At 41.4% G+C, this 13,229-nt stretch overlaps 1 protein-coding gene across 1 annotated transcript in view; it reads left to right on the top strand.

Moving 5' to 3' along the window:
* Window positions 1–13,229, top strand: part of cltcl1 (clathrin, heavy chain-like 1) — a 43,607-nt gene that overhangs the window by 2,166 nt on the left and 28,212 nt on the right. The window contains exons 2-3 of the mRNA XM_047381305.1: window positions 8,489–8,696; window positions 10,496–10,764. Coding sequence (XP_047237261.1) covers window positions 8,489–8,696; window positions 10,496–10,764 — 477 coding nt within the window. The remainder of the gene's footprint in view (window positions 1–8,488; window positions 8,697–10,495; window positions 10,765–13,229) is intronic.

The following is a 13,229-nucleotide window of genomic DNA, read 5'->3' as shown; positions in this document are numbered from 1 at the left end:
TTCTCATCAATTCTGATTTTGACCGGTTCTAGTCTACGTATAAACATGGAAAAAACTGTGCTGTAGATCTAACAGATTTTGAAACCAAGAGAAAATGAATGAATGATGAGATTAATCCCATTTCTGCATCAAAGTATTTGTCCCAACCTTTTATAATTTTATTAAATTAAAATACAAATGTTTTTCCTTTTATGATTTGTGGAACATAAAGTTAATAAAATCTGAATAGATAAATGATTTGTGCCTAAATAAAAAAGTAAAGAAACCCCGAATAATAGTTTGTTTTTTTCAGTCTTAATAATCGTGTTGTATCAGAAACATACTTCACCCATCTCTAGCTGTAGATTGAGGTAAATACACATCTGTCATCCGTAGGTAAGATTTATAATGTGAAGTTCATAATTACATCAACATGCCTCATGCTGTATTAGGATGAAAAGGTCTTCTGAGCTATGAAAGTCAGTCACTTGCTGCTTGTTTAGCTCTGCTTCTGACTGAATGTGCAGAAGCCTCTGTACTGTAGCAACATGAGTAAGTGCCAAAATGTCCTGCAGCTTTAAACCTCCTGAAAACTGTCCTGCTGAGCTGTTTTGACTCCTCTACCATGCAGCTCTGCCGCAGTTTCTGCTGCAACATCTGTGCTAATGGAATGATGGCACCATGTCAGACAAATGGATGCATTGAATAGACATATGATGTAAACAGGGCTTGCTTAGGCCCTGCAAATTACATCAGGAAAGGAAGCAGAAGGACAGAGCAGGCGGGGGGCCGGCACGGACAAGGGATGTGTGCCTCTGTTCAGTCACCAAAACTTGAACGTAAAAGCTTCAAAGGTGCTGTTTCATGCACAGTGCTTGCATTGTTTTTTATTATTTTCCTTTCATTAGCTGGTTTAAAAGATTTAAAATTGCTTTTCAGTTTTATTCAGTTCATTCTTTTATGTAGCACCGTTTCACAGTAAATGTTGTCTTGGGGCACTTTAAATAAAAAGCCAATTCAATCTAATTATAAAGACGGATTCAATGTCAGTCAGATAAATTGCAGTTCGATCCCAGTCATCAAACAATGCTGTCAAGTTTAGTTAATTATAGAAATTGGTCAGAAAGTTTTCTGATTGCATTGAGTCACCGACTTGCAGGATTCAGTCCTGCTAGACGAGCATGCAGTGACTGGGGACTGTCGCTTGCATTGTGTCGTCAGCTTTTACAGGAGTCCCTCAGACTGAGCAGGCATGTTGAACATTTCATTCTCATTAGAAATGAATTTGTAAGTTGCTTAACGTACAGTTTAAAAATAGAAATGATGCACTAATCAGGAAATCGGCCAACTGTTCTCTGTTCATCTTTGATCGGCGATGGATAGATCAAGTAGTAATAAATTGTCTTTTTGCTGTTTTGTTTTTTTAAATGCACCAAAAGGAGACACCCCTGCTCTCTTTAGTTTTTCAAAGCAACACAAAACACTCTATTACACTGCTCTATCTTATCTTTTAAGTTTAGTAAGATTACTACCTCTATCATGGAGTCTGTAGCACATTTTCTTTGTTTTTTTTTTGTTTTTCATTTTTCTCACATTATATTGTGACCTTAAATCCTAGTTTTCATAAGTGAAGTGCATATGTATTATAGTCCTTAGGAAGAACATATGTCAAAAGATACAGCCAGCAAGTGAGACTGCAAAGAAAACTGAAAATCGGTATCAGTCAGTAAACGCCTCATTGGTGCATCTCTAACAAAAATCCACCAAGAAGTATTAGAGGAGTATCACCAAGCAAACAAGAACAATGATATAACCTTACACATATGCATCATATGACCTAACATAAACACCTGGTGAAGAATCTGGGACCAGAAGCAAATGTGAAAACTAAAGCTGATCTTTTAAAAAAGCTGATGGAGCTCATCCTTTGGAAATCCAGTCAGTTTGCTTCTCTTTGTTGGGGCTTTTTTTTTAGCTTCAGTCCCACTCAGGACTACATTACGTAGGAATTTACAGGAAATAGTTCAGAAAGAAAGCGGGACCTGACAATGGCACCGTCAGTTGGACGTTTCTACCTTTAGGTTGCTAGTTTTTAAGTCCAACATTGAACCATCTGCTGTACTATATACCATTTTCTCCCCACAAAAGCTGCTGTATAATAACCCTTATGCATGCACTAACTTGCATGAATGAATACAAATCAATAAAGATGCACCAATCAGACTTTACCCACCTGATACCAATTTCCAGTTTTTTTGAGGTGTTATTTTTTTCCGGCTGAGACAAATAACATAAAAAAGAGAAAAAGTGTGCTAAAGATACCTTTGACAGAGGCAGCAGTTTTGAATCCGGCGAAAAATAAAGGAATTATAAAATGATCTCCATTTCTGGATGGGAGAATATGCCCATAACCTTCATCTGATTTTTATTAAAAGTACATACTGCTGTTTGAAACATTTGTAGGCTTAGTTTTGATGCATTTATTAGAAGCCAATCAAAGTAAAATTGGCCCCTTTCAGACTCTGATGAATTGATTTGTAAATCTTCTAATAAGTTTATAACGATCCTCCTAATTTTTCTCGTATTTTTTGTAATTTGTTTTGATAAGTGAAATGCTGAGAAAGTTGTAATCGTGTGGAAACCAAAGATTCAAAAAGCCAGAATGCAGTGGGAATTTGAAGCATGAATTTTTTTGTATGAAAACCTAAACAAATTAGACAGATGCTAATACTGCCTGCAAATTAAGAAATATCTAAATTTGTCAGGGGAAGCTTGCACTTTAGCTTACCTCCTTGCCTCATCAGCACTTGCCAAACTTTGGCAACTATTTGCTGTGGAAAAATGTAAAACACTGAAGTGTTTTTGCATCGTTCCTCACTTGAGCTGCTGATGCAACACTTCCACCCAGTCCTCCAGGTAAGGTCCATGCTGTATCATCAGTGCAGCTGCTGTGTCTGTGGTTATTAATGCTATTCTTGTGATAGTTAACCCCAGAAAAATAATGCGCGGACATGTGTGAGTTATCGATGGAGGTAATTTATGGGTCTGTGGAGACGGTAGGTTAGAGTCGAAGTGTGATTTTAGTCTGGAATCTTCTGCTAAAAGGTCTGGTGAGTCAATCACTCCACCCTGAACTGTAAAATGTCAAAGGCCTGTGTTACTGCTCTGTACAGGCCAACGTATTGCTCTCATGTTTTGTTCTTCTCTAATAAGCACATAAATCATTCCGATTTCTCCTCTTCACTCTTGTGTTTCATTCTCTTCCACAGTCCCATGTTTGATTTTAACACGATGCTGGGCGCCATCTTCTGCTCTTCGTCACATTCTCATCTTTATCTTGTCCCCCAACTTGTTTTTTGTGCCCTCCCTCCCTTCTACACCCTAAGATAATTTTGGCAGCTTTTGCAGAAGATGCAGCATATGGTTCTCATCCCCCCTCAGGTCTTCTCTGTGGCCTTTTTCAAGACTTTTATCTTGTTCATCCTTGCAATGTTCAGAAAATCAGTAAAGATGATTGTCACAACACTTTTTTGTTGACGTTTCTTAATATAATTTCAATCAATATGAAGCTGGACAATTGCATTTTTAAAAATTATTTCCTACCATCTAATTAATACCAAAAAGTAAGTCTAAATTATATTTCTTCCAGTTTTTCCACAATCTGAAGTAAAATTTTCGTTATTCTCATTGATATGACACAATCACTAGGTGTTTTCACTCCTCAACTCTAGAAATGTTCATGAAGATATCCTGAGTTTGGTTCCACACTCTTCCTTGCATCCACACACCATTCTTGGTAAAGATTTACAGCTGCATATGCATTGCATTGCCCTGCAAACAGTAATCCTTTATTTATCTCCAAGTGGGTAAATTCAGTGTACCAGCAGCAAAGTCATAGTCTAATAGAAGCACATAGATACAGATATTAGAAAATTAGCAATGATGATGGTATTAATAACAAAATAAGTTAAAAAGCAGCTGTACAGGTCCTTCTCAAATAATTAGCATATTGTGATAAAGTTCATTATTTTCTATAATGTAATGATGAAAATTTAATATTCATATATTTTAGATTCATTGCACACTAACTGAAATATTTCAGGTCTTTTATTGTCTTAATACGGATGGTTTTGGCATACAGCTCATGAAAACCCAAAATTCCTATCTCACAAAATTAGCATATTTCATCCGACCAATAAAAGAAAAGTGTTTTTAATACAAAAAACGTCAACCTTCAAATTATCATGTACAGTTATGCACTCAATACTTGGTCGGGAATCCTTTGGCAGAAATGACTGCTTCAATGCGGCGTGGCATGGAGGCAATCAGCCTGTGGCACTGCTGAGGTCTTATGGAGGCCCAGGTTGCTTCGATAGCGGCCTTTAGCTCATCCAGAGTGTTGGGTCTTGAGTCTCTCGATGTTCTCTTCACAATATCCCACAGATTCTCTATGGGGTTCAGGTCAGGAGAGTTGGCAGGCCAATTGAGCACAGTGATACCATGGTCAGTAAACCATTTACCAGTGGTTTTGGCACTGTGAGCAGGTGCCAGGTCGTGCTGAAAAATGAAATCTTCATCTCCATAAAGCTTTTCAGCAGATGGAAGCATGAGGAGCTCCAAAATCTCCTGATAGCTAGCTGCATTGACCCTGCCCTTGATAAAACACAGTGGACCAACACCAGCAGCTGACACGGCACCCCAGACCATCACTGACTGTGGGTACTTGACACTGGACTTCTGGCATTTTGGCATTTCCTTCTCCCCAGTCTTCCTCCAGACTCTGGCACCTTGATTTCCGAATGACATGCAGAATTTGCTTTCATCCGGAAAAAGTACTTTGGACCACTGAGCAACAGTCCAGTGCTGCTTCTCTGAAGCCCAAGTCTGGGGAATGCGGCACCTGTAGCCCATTTCCTGCACACGCCTGTGCACGGTGGCTCTGGATGTTTCTACTCCAGACTCAGTCCACTGCTTCCGCAGGTCCCCCAAGGTCTGGAATCGGCCCTTCTCCACAATCTTCCTCAGGGTCCGGTCACCTCTTCTCGTTGTGCAGCGTTTTCTGCCACACTTTTTCCTTCCCACAGACTTCCCACTGAGGTGCCTTGATACAGCACTCTGGGAACAGCCTATTTGTTCAGACATTTCTTTCTGTGTCTTACCCTCTTGCTTGAGGGTGTCAATAGTGGCCTTCTGGACAGCAGTCAGGTCGGCAGTCTTACCCATGATTGGGGTTTTGAGTGATGAACCAGGCTGGGAGTTTTAAAGGCCTCAGGAATCTTTTGCAGGTGTTTAGAGTTAACTCGTTGATTCAGATGATTAGGTTCATAGTTCGTTTAGAGACCCTTTTAATGATATGCTAATTTTGTGAGATAGGAATTTTGGGTTTTCATGAGCTGTATGCCAAAATCATCTGTATTAAGACAATAAAAGACCTGAAATATTTCAGTTAGTGTGCAATGAATCTAAAATATATGAATGTTAAATTTTCATCATGACATTATAGAAAATAATGAACTTTATCACAATATGCTAATGTTTTGAGAAGGACCTGTACAGTGGACAAAAAATACAAAGTAGGAAACTGCAGTAACGAAAAATGGAAAACGTGAATCCTTAATTGTACATTAAAGTGTATCTGTACAAGTTGTGCTTATGTTGGTTCACAAATAGACTAAATACAGAGATCTGTGCAAAGACCCACTAAATATGATTAGGTTGTTTATTTGGTTTTGGGAGCAGTGTGGACACTATTAATATTGCAAAAGACTGGCTGGAATGCAGTAATTGTATTCCATGTGTCAGGAGCTCACACTTTGTATGCCAATGTACATTTCAGGCTGTTGGATGTAGTCTAAATGCAGCAGATGCCTACACCTGATACAGGTGCAAAGCCATAGATGTTAAAGGACATAGGGTGTTGGGTGCTCAAAAATGTAGATTTAATGCAACTGATAATGTTATTGCAGTATTTACCAATAATACCGCCATTGCATGGTTTTCCAATATTGTGCATTCCTATTTGGAAGGAAGCCATCTTTAAATGAGTTTTCCAGCTCTGTTTTGTTGCCATGCATTCAGTGGGAGACCCTGTTCTAGAGGGATATTTGGGTAGTTAGGGAGTCGGCTTCCACATTTGATTTGAAGCTGGCCTTGGATGCTTGTGGAACATCTTAAGAGAATTTCAGGATGTGTAAAAATGAAACATCCAGCTTATTTATATTTAAATTCCTAGATTTCTGCATGTCTCAGATAAAGGTTAAGTGATTGTAATGTCAGGTGAAGAGAGTTTTCAGAGCTAAAAGGATTACAAAGAAGGTTTGAAGTTGGGTTTTTTGTACAGAAAGTGGATCCCAGCACTCTACAAATAGTTAACAGATCCAGTTTTTAATGTGAAATGTGGAATTAAGTGGCTAGAGCTTTCTGATTAAACTCAGAAATCAATCAAATGATAATTTATTGGATTAGAAAACATTTCTTGTTTAGAAGCAGATTTATATCGGCGTGCCCCTGTTTAAGCCCTGATTTACGATTGCCTGTCCTTCCTGTTTGCTGAAGACTCGATTTCAATGGCTTCAAATGATTTGTTGTCCTGCTGCTCCAGCCAGCTGGGAGATAGTGTGGTCCTTGTGATGAGTGTAAAGATTCCTTTCTGCTTGCTTCAGACTGCATAATGCAGTCAGTTCAGTCATCAGACGGAAAATGCTTGTTCTGTTCAGCTCGGGCAAACAGTCTGGGCGCAGCCAGAGTGTTTTACGTTTTACCTCTTCTAAGAGTTCACACCATTTTAGTGTTAAAGATGTGATGAATCATCTGTCATTTCAGGAGATTATACACAGCTATGGTAGGCGTTAAACTGAATCTTTGTTCAGTTAGCATGATGTTTTATCAAAGGTCTCTGTGCTTGTTTGCTGGCCCTCCGTGACTCCTGTCTGGGAAGAGACCCTTTGAGAAAATTCTTGGAAGACTGGAGCAGACCTTCTGCTGTCTGAATCAAACTATATTCTGGTTTGCCTCTCGCTGCGTAACCCCTGCAAAGAAAATATCAGCTGCTGTCATGTATATTTTTCCATGGACTTTTTTTTTCTCTCCTCATTCTTCAAAGAAGCAGTTTTCACGTATAACTTTTAGTTCAAATGTTGTTGGTAAAGTTTAATGTTAAAGTCTTTAATGTTTCATTAACACTTGCTTATCATTTTTTGTATTGGAGAATATTTAATAACATTTTATTTCTCTCTGTAGTGACATGATGGAGAATTCATATACTTTTAACGAGTTTATTTATCATCCTGGCTTCACTATCAGTTTTCCAGTCTTTTTTACTTCATGCTAACTTCAGATAACTGCTTTTTGGGCTCAGTTTTTTGTTCACTGTACAGACATGAGAGCTGTACATGGTTTCTAGCATAAACATTAGGATATTGGTATTATTTAACCATATTTAATGGCTGTGCGCATGTCCCATCACCCTCTCTTGTTCAGAGAAAAGGATGTTTATTTTTGGCTTCATGCACTACGATCCAGGTTTTTTAAAAGTGAAACAAAGATGATCTTCAATTTTCTTCAAAAGATTATAGACAGGTTCTTCTAGAGAAGAAACGGTGCCACTAGCTACTATGGAGGAATGCTATTGACTGAGCTTACCAAGCGAGGACCCATGCAATAAGGTGTGATGAGCTGCAGCAAACATGAACACCACTCAATGCTTTTTTTCCCTGCAAATATTGGCTGACAGAATGGATTTACGGCTGCAAGTACGCTGCTAAGATCACAGTTATCAGGCCTGACTGGTTAAAAATCCAATTTTATTTAAAACCCATTCATTAAATGTGTAAAAACCTTTTTACTGACCATTTTGGTCTGTAAACACATCAACCAATACCATGTACTTTGATTATGTTTTTTTCATTGAAAAAAAAATCAGAGGGTTGTTTTGCTTTAATGCATAATTGAGGATAATTTTGTAATCCCTAAATTTTCTGTTGGATTCAAAACTACTACCTCTGTCAAAGAAACTGCAGCATGTTTTTGTTTCTCTTATGTGTTACAACCCTTTAGAATGGAAAATCAAAATGATCAGATCAGGTGTCAAGAAAATCACAAAACAGATCTTCTCAATATATTGAATTGCAATTGTTCTCACAATATCAGTGTGCGCAATATTGGAATCGCAAATGACCGCTTGGACACTTTTTTTGTAGGATATTAAATTTCAAGTGTCTGAATATTACTTCCTGGGATGAAAATGCGAGTTACCTAAAAAATTGTCACAATTTACAGCAATAGCATCGCAAATATATATTTTCTTGATATTGAGCAGCCTTACCAGAAAATTGGTACGGACCAGGAAAGCCTAATCAGTGCATATTTAGTAGTAATGGGGGTGGTGGGACTCTCACCAAACCCATTGACAGAACAGAAATTGGTTACCATGGGGATTGGATGCAGGGATGTGTACAGACATGATGCTCCAACTGGTTTTTTGATTCTCAGTTGTTCTTTTTTTCTGTAGTTGCAGAACCTGGGTGTGAACCCAGCCAACATTGGCTTCAGCTATCTGACCATGGAGTCAGACAAGTTCATCTGTATCCGAGAGAAAGTTGGCGAGCAGAACCAGGTGGTGATCGTGGACATGTCTGACCCCAACAACCCAATAAGGAGGCCAATCTCTGCCGACAGCGCCATCATGAACCCTGCAAGCAAAGTTATTGCGTTAAAAGGTGAGATGGTAAAATTGATTGATATCAGTCCTAATTCTGTTTTGTTGTATAGAAGTTATTTTTCTCTCCAGGACAATTTGTTGTAGTAGTGCCAGAGTCATACAATGAATAATGCTCAGTCAACGCACTCCAATCTGTTTTCTCAATGTTTCTAATTGGTTTGTCAGATTGATTATCTGTTAGTGAATATAATCCTTAAAGCAAAATGAAATTGCTGATCAGGATGATTTGCCTATAATGTTTTTTCTTTCCTTCCTCCCCCCTCGCTCTGAGAATAACTCACCCCTGTTTGGCTCCTTTTCATGTAGTCAAACTTTGTCCTTTCACTCTTACCTGATTGACATTGTGCTTTTTCCTCCCTTGCTTTCTGTCATTTCTCAGACGGTGAGTTGCTTTCTTTGTGTCTGCCTGTCTGCCACTCTGTTGTGATGATACAGTAGCCATGTCTCTCTCATAAAAGTATCCCTCACAACTATGCAGAGGCAATTTGACCACTCTTTAGTTGCAATATACACTTCTTTTATGAGAACAACACATGTGTTGGCATGCCTTTATGCTGTTACAGTGTATGTGTCGTATATAAATCATCACATATTGGAGTGAAAAGGGCTGGAGCACTGCGTGGGTCTTTGCACGCCTGTGTAAGGCAGTAGTCGTATTGTTTATAAGGCAACCCATTAGCTTATCATAAAGCCTGTTTGTGCTGATGGCTGTTTGCACAACAGGTTCAGTATTCACCAACCTCATGCATTTATCTCACCTGTTTGTTATGTTGAGAGTTTTAATGGCTGATGAAGGTTGTTACTGGTAAAATATGGAGCTAACTACTCTATTCTGGAGCTCAAAAACATTACTATGACTCAGTTACTGCAAGCCATTATGACCATTCTCAAAGCTGCCATCTGCTTTCCGTAGCCGGAGTCCAGTTGATTGTAGGTGCAAATGTCAGCTGGGTGTACAAAGCGAGGCCTTGACTGCCTATAAAGATCATTGTGCAGTTCTTATTATTACAGATTGCGGACAACTTGCTGGAATCCCTGTTAAAGATGTGTAAAAAGCATTAAATAAATTCTGTATTGCAGTAGCGTGCTCTCACGCTAAAAGATTGCAAAAAATGACAAACCTTTCATTTGAGTACATTCATTCAATCAGCATAAAAAATCTATGTTGAGGCACCACTCAGACATCTTCCATAATATTAAATTTCCCAAAGTTGGAGCATAAAGAGAGGGATAGTGGCTCCTCTCTTATGCTTTCTTCTCTGTAACTCACCCACAGTTTTACTAAACAGTTTAGATGTGGGCACTACGACGGTCATGGAAGGATGTTGATTTTGTGTGAGGTGAACCATTTCTGTGGTGGTTCAGCCATATGTTTTGGATCATAATCCTCATAAAAGACCAAATGACAACCCATTTTCAGTTTTCTGACAGGCCTCCTAAATTTTCCCTGCAGTGTTTTAATATTTCAATAAAACTAATAATTAAAAGTTCCAAGGCTATCTGATTTACAAACATTTTTTAGGTAAACATAAAAAACAGCCATCACTTATTTTAAGTGATGGTTGGGGGGTAGAAACATATGTGCCACTGATGATTTTTTTCCTCACTGAATGAATGTACTCAAACTAAAGACAGGACTAAGGTTTTTCAGTATTTATGCTAGGAAATATCTGACTGAGTGTTGAATGTGCCATAAACTATTGAAATAAAGAAATCAGCTTCACTAAAAACAAATCATCATGTCTTAGGTCATGCCTGTTGGCCTGTTGACGTTTGTGCTTATATTTATCCTCACAGCTGCCAAAACGCTGCAGATCTTCAACATAGAGATGAAGAGTAAGATGAAGGCTCACACCACAACGGAGGAGGTCATGTTCTGGAAGTGGATATCCGTAAACACCGTAGCTTTGGTGACGGACACGGCCGTCTACCACTGGAGCATGGAGGGTGATTCCCAACCAACCAAAGTGTTTGATCGGCATGCCAGTCTGGCGGGATGTCAGATCATCAACTACAGAACTGACGAGCAACAGAAGTGGTTACTGCTGATTGGGATTTCTGCGCAGGTATGAACTCACACTCCACAACATGTCTACCCATGCCTCATGGAATATATTTCTGATGTCTTGCCTGCAGCCTGTTTGAGAAAATTACACAGCGAGAACAATTTCACATATGTGTCGTACTTGGCCTTCTGTCCACTCTGATCTTGTAATTTCGCACTCACAGACAAAGCTTTACCACTGCTTGAAGGACATAGAGTAGCTGATTCTGCAGTTTTCTCTTTATTTTAGAGTTTTAATGAGGAAATGCATTAAAAAAACCCAACCTGAGAGCTTTGAGTTAAAGCGAAAGTTACGTATGTAACTACGGTTCTATGAATCCTAGATGACCGCCAGAGGGCGGTGCTGAAAGCACTGAATGTTCCCTTTGCGCATGCGCAGTTCAAGTAATTATACCAACAGAGTCACACCTATGACACACCGGATGACCACAGAGGCTATATATGCCTACGTCATCCGAGGCTCTGTTCCTACAGAATCTTCTCGTGGAAGCAAGTATTTGGAGTGACAGAGAATCTCTGGCGGTCAACCGGGATTCATAGAACCGTAGTTACATATGTAACTTTCATTGTATTTCATCCCTACTGACCGCCAGAGGGCGCTGCTGAAAGCACTGAATGACTAATATCAACCATGTCACAAGGAATCCTGAGCACATACCTTACTGAGAGGGCCCAGCGGAGCCTCGCAAAAGAACCTGGCCCAAGGGATGAGGGGTGGCTACATTAACATTGTAGAACCTGGCAAACGTGCTTGGGGAAGCCCATGATGCAGCAGCACATATGGCCTCCAGCAGAACCTCCCTCATAGCAGCCCAGGAAACAGAGACCCTCCTGGTACAGTGGGCCTTCACACGGACTGGCAGCGGACGGCGTCCTGCACTGTAGGCGTGGCAGATGACATTCACAATCCAGTGGGAGAGACGTTATCTAGAAAGAGGACAACCCAGCCTGGGACCGCCATAGCACAGGAAAAGCTGGTCTGAGCGTCTAACAGCTTCAGTGGCGCCCGTACAATAACTCAGACCCATCCGACGTTGCACCTGACCGAGCCAATCTCAATGGCTGGTTACAGTGCGAACTGGACAACACCTTAGGCACAAACGCAGTGTTAGGCCACAAGGCAACACCAGAATCATCTGGACCCCATCAGAGACATGAGGGACTGACAGAAAGAGCATGCAGCTCGCCAACCCTCCTAGCCAAAACAATAGCTAACAAAAAGGCAGTCTTATATGAGAACCACTTGAGGTCCGCCTGCACCAAAGGCTCTAAAAGGGAGCCGCACAAAGCTTAGAGAACCAAGGGCAGATCCCAGTCAGGCACTCCGAACCAGCGGCAGGCACAACCTACGCGTACCGTGCAGAAAAAGAGAGACCATATCATGGCTCCCCGCCGTTCGGTTGTCAACAAATGCATGATGATATGATATTGCTGCAACATATACCTTGAGGGTCGAAGGAGAGCGGCCCTTATCAAGCAGAGACTGGAGAAACTCCAGAACAGTGGGCACCAGATAAGAAACCGGATTTTCATTGCGGGCAGAACACCACTAAGAAAAAAGACGCCATCTGTTGACATACTGCTGACGAGTAGAGGGTGCTCTAGCACTCAATATGGTGTGCCTGACAGGGTCCGAACACCCAGTCAGCCTCCCAGTGCCCATGCCCACAGCTGGAGACGTTGATGGTCGGGGTGCCATATCCGTCCCCCCAACTGGGACAGCAGATCCCTCCTGGATGGAAGTCACCATGGGGTGCCGTGACACAGACTCCGAAGCATCGGGAACCACGGCCACGCTGGCCATAACGGAGCTACCAGCAACAACCTGTGGCCCTCTCCGAGAACTCTCCGTAGAGTAGGACAAATCAGCGAGAGGGGCGGAAAAGCGTACAGGAGATCATGTGCACCACATTGCAGTGAAGGCACCACTCTCCTGGAGCAGGGGCCTGGCGAGAGAGAGAGTCCGTGACCTAATTGCGCTCCCCAGGTAAATACATCGCTCGTAGGGTGGACAGATGAAGAGAGGCCCACTCCAGAAGATCCCTGGACACCTCTAAAAGGCGCGCCGATCTGGTGCCTCCCTGATAGTTGATGTGGTAAACGACAGAGGTGTTGTCTGTTCGAACTAGCACATGCCGTCCCTCTAGGAGGGGCAGAAAACGCCTGAAGGCCATGTGTACAGACCTCAGCTCCAGCACGTTTATGTGTTCGGAGCGCTCCCGCTGACACCAGAGACCCTGGACCGCTCTCTGTTGCCACACAGCGCCCCAGGCTGGCATCTGTTGTGACCACCTCCCTGCGACACACCACTAACCCCATAGGGACGTCCTTGGACAAATAAGTCTCGTCTCGCCATGGAGCCAGGGCACAAAGGCAAGTCCACGTCACCGTGAGCCTGCGACGCCTGTGCAGCTTGGCGTCCAGGCAAAAGCTGTTGAGCCACCTCTGCAAAGGACGCAGAAGGAG

This window comes from Girardinichthys multiradiatus, chromosome 12 (genome assembly GCF_021462225.1).
Source record: "Girardinichthys multiradiatus isolate DD_20200921_A chromosome 12, DD_fGirMul_XY1, whole genome shotgun sequence".
Taxonomy (NCBI): Eukaryota; Metazoa; Chordata; class Actinopteri; order Cyprinodontiformes; family Goodeidae; genus Girardinichthys; species Girardinichthys multiradiatus.
Note: the sequence above shows the minus strand (reverse complement) of the source record. Positions and strands in the feature narration are given on the sequence as shown.